This window comes from Pelmatolapia mariae, linkage group LG7 (genome assembly GCF_036321145.2).
Source record: "Pelmatolapia mariae isolate MD_Pm_ZW linkage group LG7, Pm_UMD_F_2, whole genome shotgun sequence".
NCBI lineage: Eukaryota > Metazoa > Chordata > Actinopteri > Cichliformes > Cichlidae > Pelmatolapia > Pelmatolapia mariae.
Window position 1 is genome coordinate 30,273,211 of NC_086233.1, and position 19,719 is coordinate 30,292,929.

Genomic DNA, 19,719 nt, shown 5'->3' on the forward strand with positions numbered 1-19,719 from the left:
TTTTTAAGACACTGGGGGGAAAAAAGAAATGCTGCAACTAAGATAAGTGCAAAGAAGATATTTAATAACAGAACATGTCCAAACCCAAAGAGAAATGATGCAAGGAAACAGAGCCCCAGAGAGGGAACTGTTGTGTTCATTTTTGAATGCAAATCACATTTAATAACGTGTCAGAGTTAAACTAGTGGTCTGTGTTCATACAGTTACTATTTAACAGCTGGCTTAAATGAGGAACTGAAAAGTGTGTATTTTGAGTCACAATGTTACAAGAGCACCAGTATGACCTCAAGAGCCTGGACAGAAAGGTTTTGTTTTGGGTCCCTGACCGCGGAAAAAGCTGGAGACTGTTCAATTTAATCCTGTTTTAGGTTTTATGTTGCCAGCTTGCCATTGTTGTGATCTCACTGTGAAATACTTCTATACCCTAACTCAAACTCTGACAAGTTAAGGTGACTTTGTTTATTCAGTGTGCATCAGTGAAGTGCAGGACATTATACAGTGAACCATAAATAAGATTGTGTGTACGCTTATAATCCACCATAAGATGTCAACCTGGTGGTCATTACGTATGTAAATGTGTCTTGCGAAAGCTTTATCTTTTAAAAAAAATGATTACATCTAACCACCCCACCGACCCTTTCAAAAGCTTATTATAGAAAAAATACCCCTAATCAATACAAACACGCTACCAAAGGCAAGAAACATCAGTGGTAATAGCTGAAAGATACAAGGTTTCAGCAAGACACACAAACATAAAGACTTAGATGACTGGGTTCAACCTCAGGTCATTTGAAATTCTCAGTGAGTCTTAATAGACTCAGGTGAATTAGTCTATTAAGCTTAAATACCAAAGAGTCCTCATATCTGTGATCAGGCTTAATTTCATAGCAAGCAAATCTGTACCCTTGGAAAAATTAGGTTTTAGGGGGGAGGCATGGCAGGGACAAAGGAAGATATAAACAGGAAAAAGGTAAAAGAACCAGATAGGTATGAAAAGGAGTTAAAGAAAATGGTAATATAAGGGAAGTTGAGAGGGGGAAGGATTTGCAAAGCTCTTCAGTGATACAACAGAACAGATTTGGTTCAAGATCCCTGGTTCACCCTTATCCAGCACCTCTCATCTAATTCAATCTCATGTTCCAGGAGTGAGAAAATGTCCTACTTGGAATTGCAGAGCAGGATCTGGTCACTGCCGAACATTTCAGTGCAGTGTTGAGGGGAGCTCCAGAGCCATAAGGAGGATCCTGCCATTGGAAATTGGTGAGGGTTCTAACTTCAGAACTCAGGCAAGGATTTGTTCCGGGACCCAGCTGAGGTTTTGAAAACTAGTCCAGTGTGTTAACCAGGGTTTTCTTTCCTGGACAAATTGGGACTAGCTTCACAACTCCGGACATGTGTTTTTGTGTTGTTTAATCTGCTGGTGGGTCTGGGTATACTGAACAAACTGGTTAGACTGGTGTGAAGTGGGCTGACTGGGTGCAGTCTGGTTTGCTTGCTGGTTTTCTGATTGGTACTGTTCAAGCTCTCTCTTCCTCCTCATGGCAGACTGCAGCTGCTGCTTGATTACAAGGATTTGACTCTCCAGTTCTGACAGTTCTTGAACCAGCGGGTTCCGTCCCACACCCAGACCTGGACCGCAGTCGCCCACTCCCAAAGCACGACACTGCCCAGAACCGCCCTGCCCTGGCCCCAGTCCTTGGTCCAAACCCCTCCCTAACAGGTCAGAGCGACCATTAGAGGTAGTTACTATAGGCAGGGGTTTCTCCAGCAGAGGGAGAGAGTGGGGATGAGGGAGGGGAGAAGGGGGCGGTGGAGGAGGGAGATCCTGGGATGACGGGCGTTCCAGGTCATTTTGCATCTCTTGTGGAAGGATCCTTCGCCTGTTGCAGTGGGACGACTCAGCAGGATTCCAAGGCGCAGACTGGTTGTTTCCCTCATTGCACCTGGAAATAGGAGAAACCTTCATCAGTTCATCTGACTGCATGTTTACTGTACAATATAAAGCGCCTTGAGGCGACTTTTGTTGTGATTTGGCGCTATATAAATAAAATTGAAATGAAATGTTTCCAGTCTGAATCCAATATAAAATCAAGGCATCAGCTATGGCTAAACCATGAGTTGCCACTGCACACACAATTCTGAACATGTTATATGACAAACAGCAATTTACACAGAGCTGGACTGAAAGAGATGAACAATTTCTAGAAGATTGCTTACGGGGGTAAAGACTGGAAATGATTGCTATGGGGGTTACATTGAGAGTCTTGGAAGAATCGCAGTGTGACTGCTTACCAAGAAATAGTTTTTCGCTTTTCCTTAAATATGTCATTACGTGAAAAGGGTGTTCTTTGGGTATTGTCCTGTTTATTGTTTATTTTGTCTACACAAGCACCACGTTCTTAGGGATGACTTATGGCTCTGCTGGCTGATCAGTAGACAATATTTAAATATCATTTTTGAATCATCATGAAACTTTGGACATTTGTTTAACATAGTTGAATCCTACTGACTGTGGTATTCGAGTAAGAGACATTGCTTTTATTCTTGAGACAGCACCTTTCTACTCTACTTGAGCAGTCAAAGCGTTTTACACAACTTGCCTCATCCATTCATAGCACTTTTTGTCAATGAATTTTTCTACGTAAGTGCTTTTTATCTAGCATTCAAACACATCGTTCCTCTGATGAATGCATTGGAGAGCAACTTGCGGTTAGTATCTTGCTCAAGGATCCTTGGCATGCAGTACTACAAGAGTGTGAGTATAGTAATATGCTGATGTTTTTTCTAACAGGCAGACAAAATCTTCTCATTTGGTGCATAAAAGATAATAGTTTTTTTTTTATTACTTAATTTTTAATAAAGTTTTACATATTTTTTTTTACAACAGAAAAGAAAACAACAAACAAACAAAAACAACAGTAACAAAACAAGCAGTCGACTGAAAAACACAGCTTTTTCCCTACAAAGCAATTCTGGCAGTGAGGACATGACTTTATATTCATGAATTGACAACACATCTACAGATGTAAGAGCAGCCTAGGCGAGGCATACAGAAGTTTATATAGATGTGAGTAGGCACAAACAGGAATAAAAAAAAAAAATCCCATTCTAATTTTGGATAGATTTCAACCACTTGTCCCATCTTGTGGTATAAATATTAGCTTGCAACCTTAACAAAAAGGTAAGTTTTTCCATTTTATGAATCTTCTCAACAACGCTCAACCACTCGTCCAGAACAGGGGGGTCAGTAGAGAGCCACTTACGAGTAATTGCTTTTTTTTGCTGCAGCAGTAAGAATCTTCAGGAGATATTTGTTATTGCTTGTTAATTCTTCGGGTAAGTCTCCTAAATAAAATGCTATGACGGGCTGTTGTTCTGATTTAAAGCCTATAGTCTGTTCTATCTTTGATATAACATCTTCCCAAAATTTAGAAAGTTTTCGACAAGACCACAATATGTGGGTATGGTTTGCAACAGTTTCCCCACAGCTCCTCCAGCATGTTTGTTGTTTTGGTGTTATGAAAAGTCGTACCAATTCTTCCAACTAAATTCTCGCCAGTATGCAGAGGATGAGGTTGAAATAGCAGTCTCACACATATTGTCCCATTGCTCAGAAGTTATAACTGTGGACAACTGTCTCTCCCATCGTTCCTTTATATAATCTGTTGAAGTTCCCCAACTTTTTAATATGCCCTGGTAGAGTTTAAACATAACTGGCTTACATCCCTTAAAGTATGTTTACGAAATCAGATTAATTATTTCATTAGCTTGTGTATTAATTTCTTTAGTCACTTTTGAGGACAAATATTGCCGTAATTGTAGGTATCTGAAAAAGTCACTTTTTCCTAGCTCATATTTTTTTTGTAATGTTTGAAAACTTTGAAGGCCATTCTTATCCATTATTTTACAGTATACATTAATGCCTTTATGTGACCAGTTCTTAAATTGTAAATCCAATTGGTTTGGTTTAAACTCAGAGTCATAAGCCACCCACTTAAGTACTTGAATGCGGTTCCTTAGATTTAATTCTTTTACTAACTCAAACCAGATAAGCAATGTAAAAGATGCCAAGGGGTTCAGTTCTTTCTGACAAGCTGTTGCCAGTTTCTGATCTCCTAACAGGGCTTGTATTGGAATGACCCCACACATATTCTCAGTGTCTTTCCATCGGGCCCCACAAGTATCATCACACCATTGTATAACTATTTTGAGTTGAGCAGCAAGGTAGTAATCTCGGAGACTTGGGAGGGAGAAGCCGCCTTTATCTTTATGAATTAATAATGTGCTATATTTAATTCTAGGTTTCCGCCCGCTCCAAATAAATCCAGATATTTGTTTGTCCCAGTCACGGAACTGAGATTTGGGGATTTTGATAGGTAGAGACATAAACAGATACAGTAGTCTAGGTAGGACTAAAAGATAATAGATTTTTAAAGTGATTCTGTAGTATTTCAGGTCATTCCAGGTAATGAGGACCCTCCTCATTTAATTGCTTTTTGCCTCCCTAAGGAAATGTATATCTTTCCTGTTAAGCCCATGTACATTTCTTGGTAAAATGAAACAAAACTAAACAATGTTTTTTAAAGAAAAGCTGTGGGTGGATATTAGCTTGGCTTACAGCCTTGCCAGTATATAAAGACACCTTGACTAACTAGCAGCCAGATGCTGCAGATCAAATGCACTTGATTATCTGACCAATAGCAAGTGTGACCACCACTAGTTTGATTCAGTGGAGCATTCAGGCGTGTTGCCACAGTCTTCCCAGGATGGGCGCCACAGCAAATTCACCCCAAGTCATACCTTCAAATGTTCATGTTCATGTACATCTTAATGTCAGTACGACAGTACAATAAGAATAAAAAAACAAGTAAGTAAGAGGCTGATTGAAAGTGTTGCTCGGAAGAAACCTCCACAGGACCTCTGCACCTTTCAGTTATTGAGTTTATCATGAGCTCCTCTGTATACCAAAGCACTCCAGAGTCAAATGTGAGGCCATCTGTACCACAGCTACTGGGCCAGGCCATTGCAACTGGGTGTTGCAATGGCCTGGTCAAAGTCCTGACAAAGTCCAGGCAGCTGTGTGAACCTGCAAACCTCAATGAACTGAAGAGACTCTGTCAAGAAGAGTGGGCCAAAAGTCCCCTTTGTGATAGACTGATAAAGTCATACAGAAAATGAAAGCTTCAAGTTATTGCTGCTAAAGGTGGCTCTACGAGGTCATGCAGTGGACTTTTTCCACATAACTGTAGTAGCAAAGATCCTCTAGCAGGTAATCCACCAAATGGATGATCTGAGTAATAAGTACTGGACCATTTCCCAGTTATATTTGTGTTCTACTTGTAGTCCAAGTTCTATGGACCATTTAAAACGCTGCTGAATGCAAGTAAAACATCCATGTGGAGAGCATAAAAAGGGAATGCATTTGCCAAACTGCGATCTCAAAAGTATTGGTTATCTTCCCACAATGACAGTTTGTTATTAGCTTTTTTAAAAAGCCCTACATCTGTACATTCATTGTTGTCCCCAAAGGCTAGGCCATCAAAAAACAGCCGGTGGGTCTCCAGACTGCTTTGTTTTTGGAATTTCTTAAAGTACATCTCATTATCTGACTGACTGGCTGAATGGTTAGATTGCCAATTCAGTTTTGTCAGAACTTTGAACCTGGTATTAAAGTTTGAAAAACCACAGGAATAGCAGCAACTCACCAAATAATATTCGGCAGATGCTTGGATTCAGTCTTATGCACAAGTTTTTTAATGAATAGGCTATCGCCACATGTAGGTACTGAACACAAAAAAAGAAGACATTGCCAGAGCTCAATATAGAAGTCAAATTCATGTCCAATTAATTTCCTCTGCCACCAGCCCTGATCCCCAAAACCTTTCCTATCCAACCCCAGGTCCACTGTGATCTTTGCGCTAACAAGCACTAGCAGCAGTAATGTGGACTGAAAGTCCAGAGAGACATTACTTTGACACAACACCACTGATTTCATGTTCATTTGCACCTTTACCATGTATTACCTTACAAATCCTCTCTTTTCCTCCCTCCCCCCTTTTGCTGTCCTCCATTCTTAGTAGCACTATGATCCTTAATCATTGTCCAATGTACATCATTCCTCTTGCCTTTTAAAAATCATTTAATATCACGTAACATGCAACGTAGAAGGATAACAAACAAGAAAATATAAATTCACAATTCAAAGAGGTTTGACTAGCACTTCAAAGCTACACAACCTCTGAAGAACATGTAACTGTAGTTCACCTTGGTGATATGTCAATTTCTTTGATTGTACTGACTATGAAAATAAACCCATGTTAAAAAAGATTAAAAAGGCATGTAAAAAAACACAGCAAGAACTTAATAGGAAGAAGATAGAAATAAAGGCATTTACACTACATAAATGAGAAGTTAGATGAGTGTTCTGTTATCACTAGAGAAAATACCACTGTGTCCTTGCTTTTATGCTTCACCAACCATGGAAATGTTTGCTAGAGGCTGATGTTGCCCTTATCATTTAAACTGATTTTGTATATTTAGCTATTATTCCATTGTTTAGTTCGGTTAGTATATAATAAGCTTCATTTATTTCTTCATTGTCTACAATTGATTTATTAAAGATTATGAGCTGTTTGGTTAAGTTAGAGAATTAAAAGCCAAGGGAAATATTCAGTGTTACAATTTAAAGAAACACACAAGTTTTGTAAAATATGCATTTAACAAAATTATATTTATGATGCAACGTATGAAAAGTCAAGTTAAGAAAACATATTTTATGTATACAAACTGTAGACCATAATAAAAATACCTCAGATTGCCTTAACTGTCTGCTCTTTATTACTGAAGATGAAAATACAACTTTAAAGTATATAAAGAACCAATATACCATAAAACATATTCCCTCTCAACTCCAATGTTTGCTGTAGGCCTTATTGAACTTGAAGTCTAACAAAAGAACAAAATTTATTTTCTTTTCTTTTCCTCCCCCCCCCCATGATTTTATTAAAGCAGTGAAGATGAGATACTCTCATCACACAAAGTAAAGCCTAACAGACGAGCTCTTTGAATCAAAGGTATTTTCACTTGGCGATAAAAAAAAGTAACAAGGAGAATTTAATGAGATACTCCAGACATCAAAAGAGACTTTAAGCTAAAGCTGACACACAACATGAAAAGAGTTGTTTTTAATTTTATTAAATTCATATGTGCATCTTTTTGACAGGAGGACACCTGCACTTGTGTCTGCAGTAAAAGAGGGAACATTTTGAAGTCTTGAGATAATCATGGAAGTTTCAGCATTTACAAATGTAACCAGTAGGTGCAGGAAGTTCTTCAACTATTCTATAACTATTACATTCTATACAGGTCAAATTTGACTAATTTTGATGTTTGAAATAAGTAAAAATAAAATAAATTTCATCCTTTAAACCAGTTTTTTTCCAAAGTGACCCAAAATACACAAAAAATTTAATATTTTAATTTTTCATACTGTTTTACAGATGTTAAAAATTTGTGTACACTGCTCAAAAAAGAACACCTTAAAAACAATGAAAATTATGCTGCATATTCTGATATTGACTAATGCATTAACGTTATACTATTGTTGATTTAATATTTAAAATTAGCTTTTTTTAATCTTATAGCATTAAGCACAGTGTTTAACATGGTTATATGATAAACTCTATAAAAAGTAGATAAAATATATTTGAATCGTCACAGCTGTTATCTTTTTATCTTTTGGTAAAACAGGAAATTATGTTACATGAAAATAGATGTATGTATGCATATCATATATTTCCAATTTCGGTTTAAACACTTATGATGAAGGAATTCTGGGCCAGATCAAAATGGAACTGGAGCATACTGTGAAGGCAGGAAATATGACCAGTATGTAAGGCTGAACGAAGTGAGATATTCACAGGTAGGTCCCCGGTGTGTTTGAGAACATTTAGATTTAAAGAAATAGAGGTATGAGGTCTTTGCACTGTCAGCACTAAAGCATTTGTGGAAAATTAAGGCTTTTAAGCCAAAGGTGAAATAAAAGGAGTCAGTTTATAGACTTGTATACTTTAATGTTAACTGACATATATTATCCTTCTTTTCAACCATTTTCTGCTTATATTATTGATTATTTATTGTTTGTTTTAAAGCACTTCCACTGCTCTGAAAAGTGTGAGATAAATAAAGATGATTCTTTTTCATTAGTATTCTACAGCATTTCCTCCTTTCGCATTAACTAAAAAGCTGGATTCCTTCATTGTTTATCCATCCATCTAAGCAATTTTCCTTGATTTGGTATTCAGGGTGTTAACTCCGAGAGCAGCTCCTTCATCTTTTATGAATTGGTACAATGATTGAAAGAGTGTTCACACCATTTCAATGGAAAATATATGAACACACACTTTACTTTTTTTGCCCTTGTAGAAATTACCGCCATGCAGTGACCCACAAAATATAATGCTTATAAAGGTCAGAAAGAAAAATGTGCAACATAATGTGTGCAACTTTGTCACACTGAAGTCATGCCAAAATTCGAATCATTATTTTTCTGCAACATTAGAACGTGTTCTTCACATAGCACACATTTTTATTTATTTTCTCCAGCCTGAGACAACTTTTCCTCTATAATAATGTACTGGATCTATGTTTTAAAATCAAGATATATGTATAGAAAGACTGTTGTTTCCATGTGTAGTTATTTAAGTTTTGGAAAGTTGCTCACCTTTGGTTTTGGAGTGTTATGTTCCGGTTCAAGTCATTTCCTGTTATATTTTGTAATCATTAGTCTTTGTGTATTCTAATCAGTTTTACTTCCTCCCTTTAGTAGTTTTCCCATCCTTGATAATTATAATCTATGACCTGATTAATCCGACCGGTGTTGCTTTCTACATCCATTCCCAAACTACCAATTACTCTTCTGTGTCCAATTACTTAATCACTCACCCCAGTATATATACACCCATTTGTTCTCCCATATTGTCTTGTTACTACTAGTCCAGTTTTCTAGTGATTTTTTTCCTGTACCTTTTTTTCTGGAGTTCCTGGTGTTTTTATTTGTTTCGGCCCACGTTTTTAGTCTCTGGATTCCTCGTGTACGATATTTTGTCATGTTTTTGAATTTTGCATTTTGCCTGCCCTATGTCTGCATTACTTGTGCTTCAATGCTGCCTTTCTGTGTATTACCACTGGTTGGATTAAAGGTTAGATTTTTGGTCCTCCTCCAGTGAAATTCTCACAACCCTTCCAACATATATGGAAAGCCAAAAGCAGAAAGATTCAAAGAATCATCAATGATAACTGACATTAAGTGACACATTACATAAAAAAGAAGCTGGGGTAGAGGTTGGTTGCAAAGCAGCTTGAAGTGTGAAGTTAAAATTACCTAAACAGCACGCCCTGCAAGACATTTGCCAAATGCATATGACTGAACCATTAGCTTGATTTTGTTTCCAGCCTGAACTAAAGATGCACTCGATTTGAATTATATTCTTTATATGAGAAGCCAAAACAAAACTTGGACACACCAAAACAGCATCCGATAGTATTGAAAATCACAACTTCCAGTACTTGCAGTTATTTTTCTATCTTATGTCAATCAGTGAAGTTTTCTTTCCCTACTTACACTTACCTGCAGCAGTTCTCTAAGCTAAAAAGATTTTTTTTTTAAATTGCATTTTATTCACCAGTAACTTTTATTTTCCTAGCCCGTATATCAGTACAGATGTTTCTATCGACAGTCAAAACAAGACACACACAGCCTGCTATGCTGATGCCAGAGAGTGTCTTTTATTAAGCAAAATATAGAATCGCTGCATTGGACTACAGCGTAGAACACCAGTCTCAAGTAAATTACTTTAAAACTAGCAGCTAATAACAAAATAAAGCAACAAAATAAAATAAAATAATGCATATTAAATGGAAGGCCACAAAAAAAGAAAACTGTAAATAAAATAATATGAAATACAATGTTAAATAAGTGTACTGCTTATTAAAAAAAAACAAACTAAGTTACGTAATTTTTGTATTAGGTATTACGTATTTAGTACTTAGTATTAGGTATGAAAGAGACGGAACAATTCTCCACTACTGAAACAGAGTATTGTAGCTGAATTGTAACTGATATCATTGGTGTATTCAAAGCGACAGATAATCCTATTTTAGCCTGGCTGTCAGTCATTGCCAGAGCTTCATGACCTTAACACTGTGCTTGATACCAAAGCATGCAATCTTAACTGGCCATCCGAGAATATTTCACGGTATTACAGACACTGCTGCTAATTATCTCACACAGACAGTGTTCTCTGCTGTCTGTGGGTTTTCCTACATCCCAGTTAACACACTTAGGAAATGAAATGTGCTATAGCTTCATCCTAAGTAGTAGTGATTGCCAATTTAATTTCCATCCATGTGTTCCATTTGGTCATCCTGTATAGTGATTTTCAGTACCATACAGTACAGACTAGGACTGATAATGATGCATTTTGGCATCGTTTCGCACAGTTTAATTCAAGCTGAAACTGTCTGCAGTATAAAATCCTGCACGGGAAGATCTGATTTCAGTGCTCTGATTGCACAAAAGACACTTTTGACACACAAGTTTTTCGGCAGAGCACTGACAATGAGACGGTAATAATTTCTGACTCTTAGACAGCATGCAGAATAACTTGATTGAATGAGTATAATTATGCAAGAGTAGGCAATCCATCCTCATTACCACAGGCATCCCTCACATGGCCTCGGCTCCATAATTATTAAGTGTATTTAATCCTTACTTTAAGTGCTCCACCTGAGTGTGCTCTCAGTGTGGAGTGAGTAGTAGATGTGAATGTGCAGGACAATCTTTCAAGTTGAATGTAATACTATAAAATGGAACTTTATTTTGCTTCTAAGGGGAGACCAAGTAAATCCAAATCAAGACAAAGGGTGGTGGTATGATTAGATGCTTGATGGTTAAATGTGAAGAGGGCGGGGCTACGCTATGGCACACAGTATCAAAGTGTATGCAACTAATATGTACTAATATGTGCAATTAAATGGCCCCATGCCAAGGACACTGAAAGTGCCTACATAAAGACGCTTTCATGATTTACTGATTCTCCCTTTCTCACCCACTGTTTCCAACAATACCACGTGACGTCAGCATGAGATTATTTTCTCAATTTCCCTCGCTGATAATTGGCTTCCAACAGATTGACCTTTCTATTTAGTTTTTGATTAAAAATGGGTCCCTTAACTTCTATTTGGATGTTAATTGATGTCACTTACTGTTCAGCTTATAATTTGGCCAATGCACCATTTAACTTTCAAATATTGGCTTCTTACAGGAACACCTTGTTTGCATTTTTAGTCTCAGTTTATTGGTCTATTTAAGCATGCATCACATTTAGGAGCATTTTTCATCTTCGTTTGTAATATGTAACTATGTTATTGTGTTTAAAAATCCAAAGTGATAGGAAAATAAGCAGCATTTAATAAACAATTCTTACATCACACCTGTGAAAAACAGCAAAAACAACAAAAACTGTTGTAAAGTGTTCTTTAGAGCGGTTTAAAATGGATCTGTTGCACCATATACTGAATTTTTGTAATGTGCCGATGAAGGTAACAAAAAAATGTTCCAAACAATTCATAAATAATTACAACACATATGTGCTCAGATCAAATTCAGATCAGTCACTTAGGGATGGATGTTTCATCAACCAGTTTAGATGATGAAAGACCAAACTGAAATAATACAATGCCCACACTTTAAAGACAATAACAGTACCTCTTTTCAGGCTTTGTAATAGTCGGTAGTTTGTCATCTGTGAAGACTGAGTTGAGGGCCCGGTGTAATCTCTGGAAAACAAGCAACAAGTTAGCTGTTATGTGCTTACTGTAAATGATCTGTCTGATTTTTAAGTGTCTGAAAGACCTTACCATAAGCAGCAACAACAAAGCAAGAACAAAAAACAAATGCACAAAATTTGCAAAACCAGAAACTGTAGATAAAAACTATTCATTTTATAAATCTTAGTAGATTTTTCATAATTCCTTGCACAAACTATTTTTAAATTATAGTGTGACCACAGTCACGGTCACCACAGGTGTGTTTGAGTGTGAGTCTGGTCCGTACCTGGCTTGTGTGTAGCCAGTATTTGAAGCGTGGCTCCTTGACCCTTGGGATCACCAGCTTGTACACAATGTGTTCCGCTATGGTGGTCAGCAAAGATAAAGCCACGCCCACACACAACATCACAAACAGACCAGAAAAATGCTTTATACCCATCTGCAGCGTCTGGAGAGAAAGAAATGAGACAATCAGTATATGATACAGAAACTTGAGAAAGGGAAAAGGTGGGAAGGATAAAGGAGGTTACACAGGGAGTGTGTATACAGATATGCATATGGAGAAGCAGATGTTTAAAAACAATCCATGAACAGTCAAGTGAAACAGATTGTTTTCGCAGGATGCTATGCAACGGACTATAAAAGTAAAGGCTTTGGCAATTTACTGGTCTGGAGCATTCAGTTGTTTGTTAACACAATGCCACAATCTTCCCATGAGCGGATGCCCCAGCAGAATTACCCAGAGGTCAGACCTTGCAAGCTCAGAGAAACTGCAAAAAACCCAGGAGCAACAGGAGCAATACCTCAAATGTTACAGCCTCCAGTTAGCACATTAAATATTAAAGTTCATGACAGTATGATTTTTTTTAAAAAAAATGAACAAGTGTGTGTTTGGAAGTGTTGCAAGCCTCTTCTCTCTAAAAAGAACATGGTAGCACTGTTTATGTTTGCAAAGTTGAATCTGAAGAAACCACAAGTGAGGGCATTACAAAGTCATATAGAAAATAAGTACTTTAAGTTATTCCTGCTAAAGATGGTTTTATAAGTAACCAAATCTGCAATTTAGGGTGTACTTAGATTTTCACAGGACTGCATAGAGTCCTCTTATTCACATGACAGTAAATGACTTTAAGCTTTATACTTATATCTTGAAATTCTCATTGTCTAATTATTTGAGACACACAATGCAATAAATAATATATTAAATGTATTGCTTAATGTGATTCATATGGATTATTAGCTTATTTTGCTCATAAAAAGAAACTGAGGGCAAAATTAAGGGCGATAGCCTCCAAAAATCATTACGAAGTCAGTCACAAGTAAAAATTGCTTGTTTAATTTAAATAAAAACAGAATAATTTTTCAGAGGATTGGAAATCTGAAGTAAGACCACCTTGCGTTTACAACTCAGGGCAAACACGTCATGAAATTAATTTCAAATCTCTTGGAACAAGTTTTCTCATTCTTCTGAAATATAAGAGAATCCCTCTGGGATATCACACTTTCGATCGAGATTGTGATTGCCTCCTTCACATCTTAATTTACACTCGTTCTGTTCTAAATGTGTCCATATTATTGTGCGAGTCTGTACATGTAGCCATCTACAAATGTGATATCACACTTTGCTTAACTGACCACTTGTTGCAGTTACTGCAGTTACGTATATTCTCATAAGAATCTTTTTAGTGCTGAGTGTGCAATAGCTTTTTGATACCGGGGCAGCTGCAGTGATTACATTATAAAGTCATGTTGGTGAAGAATACATGATGGATTAAATTTATCAATGCATTTTTGTGACTTGGCACGCTAGCAGTAATGAAATTTTGGAGGGTGGAAGATAATGATTCCTGAGAAGTTGTCGAATAAAGAGAATAGTAACCTTTGGCTGTGCTGGCATACATTTTAAACTCTATAGAAATCCATTGGGATAGGGGAAAAAAACTACTGCGGTATCCTTCAAAGTCAAGATGAGCTCACTGTATATATGTGACATTAATCTGATCTAAGGCTACGTTCACACTGCAGGTCTTAATGCTCAATTCCGATTTTTTGATCAAATCCAATTTTTTTTGTCTGGTTGTTCATACTACAAATAAAATGTGACAGCAAACGCGCTCTAGTGTGAACGGTTCACGGCCCTCAAAGCGGCCCGCATGCGCAAAAGAAGACGTCACACACAACTCGTTCTGTTTGCGGAAGTAAAAATGGCGGCTACAGAGCTAGTAGGTGTTGTTGCAGCAGTCTATCAATTTCTGCACAGTCATAACCGACAGAATTTTGACAAATTAATTAGAGAGAGAAGGACACTGAGAAAAAAAGAGAGCCCGTGCTTTAACAATGGCCGCCATGCTTTCTCGTTTGTTTTCTCTGGCGCTGATAATTGGCGTCTGTCTTGTGTCAGTGACGTAAAAGACGAATTTAATGCGACATGACCATTCAAACAGCAGTCGCTTTCTAAAACATCAGATATGTATCGGATTCAGTACCACATATGAAAGTGACCTAGATCGGATTTGAAAATATCAGATTTGTGCTGTTCAGACTGTCATACCATGATCGGATATGGGTCGCAAAGGGTCAAAAAAGTCGGATTTGATGCGCTTTCCCTGCAGTGTGAACGTAGCCTAATACTCCAGCTTCAGTGAATGAAGAACACGTTTGAGTCTGTGTCCAATAGCACACTCCAACATTCCTCATTGGAAGGCTCAGCACATGAAAACACATACTATATGCTACAGGTTTTTGGTAACACACGCTTCTAGTCTCATACCACTATATACAACAATCATTTCTAATGGTGCTGTTATATTTCACCATTTGACTGCATAAATTAGCAGAAAAAAAATCGATAAAAAAGCACATCACTTTTATCATCTTCACTTCTTTTATCACCATTTATTTCTCGGTAATGCTAAGTTTGGCCCTCCTAATGTTAGGTAATTGAATAATATGCAATTTATTGGTATTGATTTTATTACTTCAAATGGGATCAGATTCTTTGGGGTGACGGAGAGCTGGGTGAATGCCAGAGAGCTTGGCTACTGTACCTCAGTGACGCCAATCCATCAGATTTTTCATCTTTTCAGAATCCTTAGGCTTACTGCTGGTGGTAGTCACTCATCGGTATAAATGATTGCTAAAAAAAAGTGCTGAGCAGGGCTAAAACTGGGCCAACCTTGTCAGTGACTCATATCGCTTATATGACATGAGGTACCTGCTGATGTTGCCCAATGTATGCAAGTGAACAACAAAGTTTAGAAATCAGTTTAGGTCATTTTAAGTTAATGATACATACTTGATATTTAAAATCATTACCAATAATATGAGAACCCTAAGTGTGCACATGATCACCGTACTGCGGTTTCTGTGAGGCAAAAATTGAAATACACACCCTGATGAAGCTAAATATCAGTTGAGCAGGTTTCTCCTCCGTAACGTTAGGCAGACTGAGGTATGATGGTGCAAAATGAATTGTACCCGGAGCAATTTAAATGTCTGCAGCTCTAGATAGCATCTATAACACGTCTAGCTGCTACACACCGGGAAATGATTCACTTAGGTGACATTGAATCTGTGGCAATGCAACGTACCACATTGCCACAACTACTGCTTCTGAGCTCATGAAATGGCAATTTACATTTAAGATTAAGTATTTAGTAGACGCTGTCATTCAAAGGTACAAATCACGAGTGCTTATTAAGGCGACATCCTTGTGATCAACAGACATTATGTTGCCATCCACACAGCAGCTAAGAAAATAAATAAAAAGAACAAAGTAAAAAAGGATCAAGCGCAGTGTGCTGTGTGCAGTCTGCACTGAGCTATAGGAGCCTCTTTTATAGTGTTTGAAGTCACAGTCGGGGAGAAATATGGCCAGAAATAACTAGTATTGTATTTCTAATAAAACATATATTTCTCATACTATGAGTTACTCGAGAAACTGGCCTCTTTTGCATTGACATCTTGTAGTATAATTATTGAAGTAGACTTTATGTGTAATGAACAAAATATGAAAGATTACTTTTATGAGTAAGTCACTGTGTGAGGTACATAAGACTTTTCAGAGCTTTCAAATAGAGTTTCCACATAAATATTTGACAGCAAAGAAACTTGAGTAAGATTTGAGTAAGAAATGAAAATGAGACAAATGCGTTATATAATATTGTTCTGATTTTGAAATTGTAGAAATGATCATTTATGATATAATGAAATGATAAATACGCTCTATTTTCCCTACACTGCCTTGCTTTAATCTTACCTCAGTCACAGCGAAACTGCGCTTCCCGCAGGGAACGACCTTGTACCATTTGTCATGCAGCATGTCCATGAAGCCATCTGACTTGTACTGACTAATAAGCTCCGAGATGTTGGAAGTGAGTGGAGAGTTCTGAGGAAGGCCAATGCCATAGCCTGCCATTGGACACACACAAACACACACAGAGACTCTTTAGCGATTATTCTTCTGTCATAACGGCAAAAACACCTTTTTTCATGTCACCTTCATGCTGCTGTTGTATTCTTTCCCTGGTTTACAGCTATGGAAAAACAAGCTGCTGAGCTGATACACTTGGAGGTCTGGATAATTTAGCTTTTTTACTTTAAAAAGTCACAATTTTTCCAAAGCAAAGCTTGATGATATCATTATATCTCTGAACGTCTTAGCAGGCCAGGAAAGTGTGACAAATTCAGCAACAGCCAATTACAAAAGTACCTTTCCTTGGTAGGAAGCGTGCTGATTGATGTGTATTGTATTTTGAAGGCTTAAGAGTGCATTAAGTAATTAACAACACCGCTGGAATGTGGGACTACGATGGCTTGTAATGGAAGCAACCGCCACGGGAACATTTTCACAGCGGGAGGAAGAGGCTTTCTAAATGGACCACAGATTAACAGTAGACACTGGAGAGTGTAAGCTTTTGAAAGCCAAAAGATTAACCACTGTGTAAACGTTGAGTGATTGATATTGTTAAATTTAGGCTTGTTCTAAAATTGCTCATGGTCAGTTAGTCTGCAGTGACGCAGAAAGACCTCTTAAAATCAGGTGATGATTAAAACCAGAGCTGGTGAATGCTATTCACATGTCAGAGTAGTGATAGATTTAATCTAAAATGTTCATAATTGATATGCTTGCACATTACCTTCAATTGCAAAAGGTTTTCCTACTGTTAGTGTTTTACAGTCTGCATCTATGGAGACCTCATAGTCCAACAGTGCTTTGTCCATGATGAATGCATCCAATTTCTGAGGGTCAGCCCTGTAAGCAAAACAACATACTGTAAGTACACTGCAGCTGCAAAAAGTACCCTGTGCACATTCATAACACTCATCCAGCACCTCATAGTGATGAAATCAAACATTTGTGTTCACTCAAATTTTGCCATCATTCCTCAAGCTAAACAGTAAGAGATTATGCATATATTGTGCTGCATAATTTTGCAAACATAATAAGAATTCAAATATAATTGTAATAAATGTAATTTATATTGTGTGGGTCATTTTCGGCAGTTGAACTTTGTAATACTACATCAAGTAAACAAACAAACTGGCATTTGCAGTGTGATAGATGGATAATTAGCAAGACTCATTGAGTGATTCTCCCAATATCAGGTGACCAACAGCAAATCTTTTACACTATTTTAAGCCGCCTTCTGAATTTGACATGAAAAATTCATCTTCACCACCTCACGAGACAGTAACTTAAATGAACCTTAGCTCATTGTCTCACTCTTCGTCTGCGACTCTGAGGCTTATTTTCCCTGTATCTGTCCTCGTGTCACTTCTCTGACTTCACAGGGTGAGTAGAAAGAATGAACTTCACCTTCAGTCTTTCTGTTTTAACAGGTCCTACAAACTTTTTTTTATGCTCTACCTAACTTCATGTGTAGGGCAGAGCTGAATATATAGGCCCTATGAAAACTGTTTGCATTTTTCTTCTCTGGAAATCAAAACATGCAAAGTTTAATTAACGGTAAAGCACGAAGACTGACTGCAGACATGATGCTACTTAATGCACAATACAAACTGAAAATGAAACTGAAAGCAGCGAATAAAGCATAAAAGCATGCAAGAATGAATTGTTTTTCTTTGCGCTTGTGGGCGTTTTACAAAGCCTTTTAAATGGCAGCACACCCTGAAATTATCACTGAGAATGAAATGTAAGTGATTCAACAAATATTTTTGCCTTGTTTGAACTTCATAATTCTGACGCTGGCCTTGCCTTTACTTTTCCCCCAATCCTTTCATTGGCTACCTTCCAGGAAAATTACTGCCTCCCTACAGGTTTTTGCCAATTTATTTGTATTCCTCACAAGTCTGTTATATAGAGGTGAGATATCAAGTCACAACACTCTGAGAGGCTTTTACAAATCAACTTTAAAATGTCTTTACTGACAGCTAGAGTCTACCGGGATACAAACGCTACAAAGACTTTTTCAAGATATACTGTGTTTTGCTTGTTATCAAGGACAGCGTTTGAAATCTTGCACTATCTTCTCCCTGCAAGCTGCCTGTTCATTATTACTGGCTGAATTATGCTGCAGCTTGCATCCTTGGTCTTTTACCACAGCATGTCATTTATGGCCAAAGCACTATCATGACATCAGCCATCTAACAAACCAATATGATTAAATCATGATGCATCCCTTTTTACATCATCTATCTATAAATCACATATTTGCATGAATGGAAAACACCACTACTGACATCAAAATGTCTGTGGTGTACTTTTATGTAAAGCCAGAGTTTCCATTACTGCGGGGTTATAGGGATAAGTCTTTGCATTATGAAGTACACTCGCAGGTTGAAATTGCTCTCTAATAAATTGTCTTCTCTGTCGTATTAGAGTAGCATTCCCTATATATCCATTAATAGGCCAGCCGTAATGGTACATGACAGCTGTCTGATGGCTTGTAATGCTTCAGCCAGTGAACTTTTTCCAAATGCTCTAATTATAAAGAAGACAGGCTGCAGTCAGTGGTGTTGTTAGTTTGTTTCAGTAGCACTGGTGAGACATGGTCATTAAAGTTGAAACATTATTGAAAAAACAAAACAAAAGAATTGCCCTGATAAAAATCAGTGCTTACTGTAATCGGTGCCTAGTGTGTAGGGATGACAACTCCAAGTAGTCATCTAAATTACTGTATTTTCTCAAGCATTTCACAATGTGTGCTACATATACAGCAGCATTTTGTTTATCTGTCTTGTTTTTTTTTTGTGTTAATTATCCATTTGATAAATAAGAGTGTGCCCCAACAGCCTGTGTGGCACACTCTTATTTACCATTCCCATGATCACTGTCAGCATCATCAGCATGTTCTTTTAAGATCCCTTAAAACCTGGTTTTGATTGTTAATGTTTACCTCCTTGTGAAAATACACTCAATATTCAGCTGTACTGCTTGCTCTTTGTTTGGTACACCTCTAGTACTTGGTTGGGCTCCCTTTTGCCTTTAAAATTGCCTTAATTTTTCATGGCATATATTCAACAAGGTGCTGGAAACATTGCTTAGAGATTCTCCTGGAAGCAGCCATCAGAAGGTAGGAGCATGTGGTCAAACAAGCTCACAATATTCAGTTAGGCTGAGTTTTTTTTATTTTGCCCAAAATGTGCCAAGAGAAAAAGAAACAAACAAACACCCCCCCCCCCCCCCCCCAAAAAAAAAAAAAAAAAAAAAACAACCATTACATTACACCACCAGCTCCAACCACTGATACAAGTCAGAGTGGATCTATGCTATTCTTTATGGCAAATTCAGACCCTACCTGATGTTGCAGTAGAAATAGCAACTCATTTGAACCAGGCAATGTTTTTCCAATCATCTATCATCCAATTTTGGTGAGTCTGAGTGAACTGAAGCCTCAGTGTCCTGTTCTTAGCTGACAGGAGTGCTCC

General features: G+C 37.5%; 1 protein-coding gene across 1 annotated transcript in view; it reads right to left on the reverse strand.

The window, feature by feature from the left end:
• Positions 1 to 54: 54 nt before the first annotated feature.
• The window catches only part of grin3a (glutamate receptor, ionotropic, N-methyl-D-aspartate 3A), a 52,001-nt gene continuing 32,336 nt past the window's right edge, over positions 55 to 19,719 (reverse strand). Inside the window, exons 6-10 of the mRNA XM_063478792.1 lie at positions 16,968 to 17,083; positions 16,088 to 16,239; positions 12,116 to 12,277; positions 11,768 to 11,838; positions 55 to 1,943 (exon numbers count right to left, since the gene is read on the reverse strand). Coding sequence (XP_063334862.1) covers positions 1,379 to 1,943; positions 11,768 to 11,838; positions 12,116 to 12,277; positions 16,088 to 16,239; positions 16,968 to 17,083 — 1,066 coding nt within the window. The 3' untranslated portion in view covers positions 55 to 1,378. The remainder of the gene's footprint in view (positions 1,944 to 11,767; positions 11,839 to 12,115; positions 12,278 to 16,087; positions 16,240 to 16,967; positions 17,084 to 19,719) is intronic.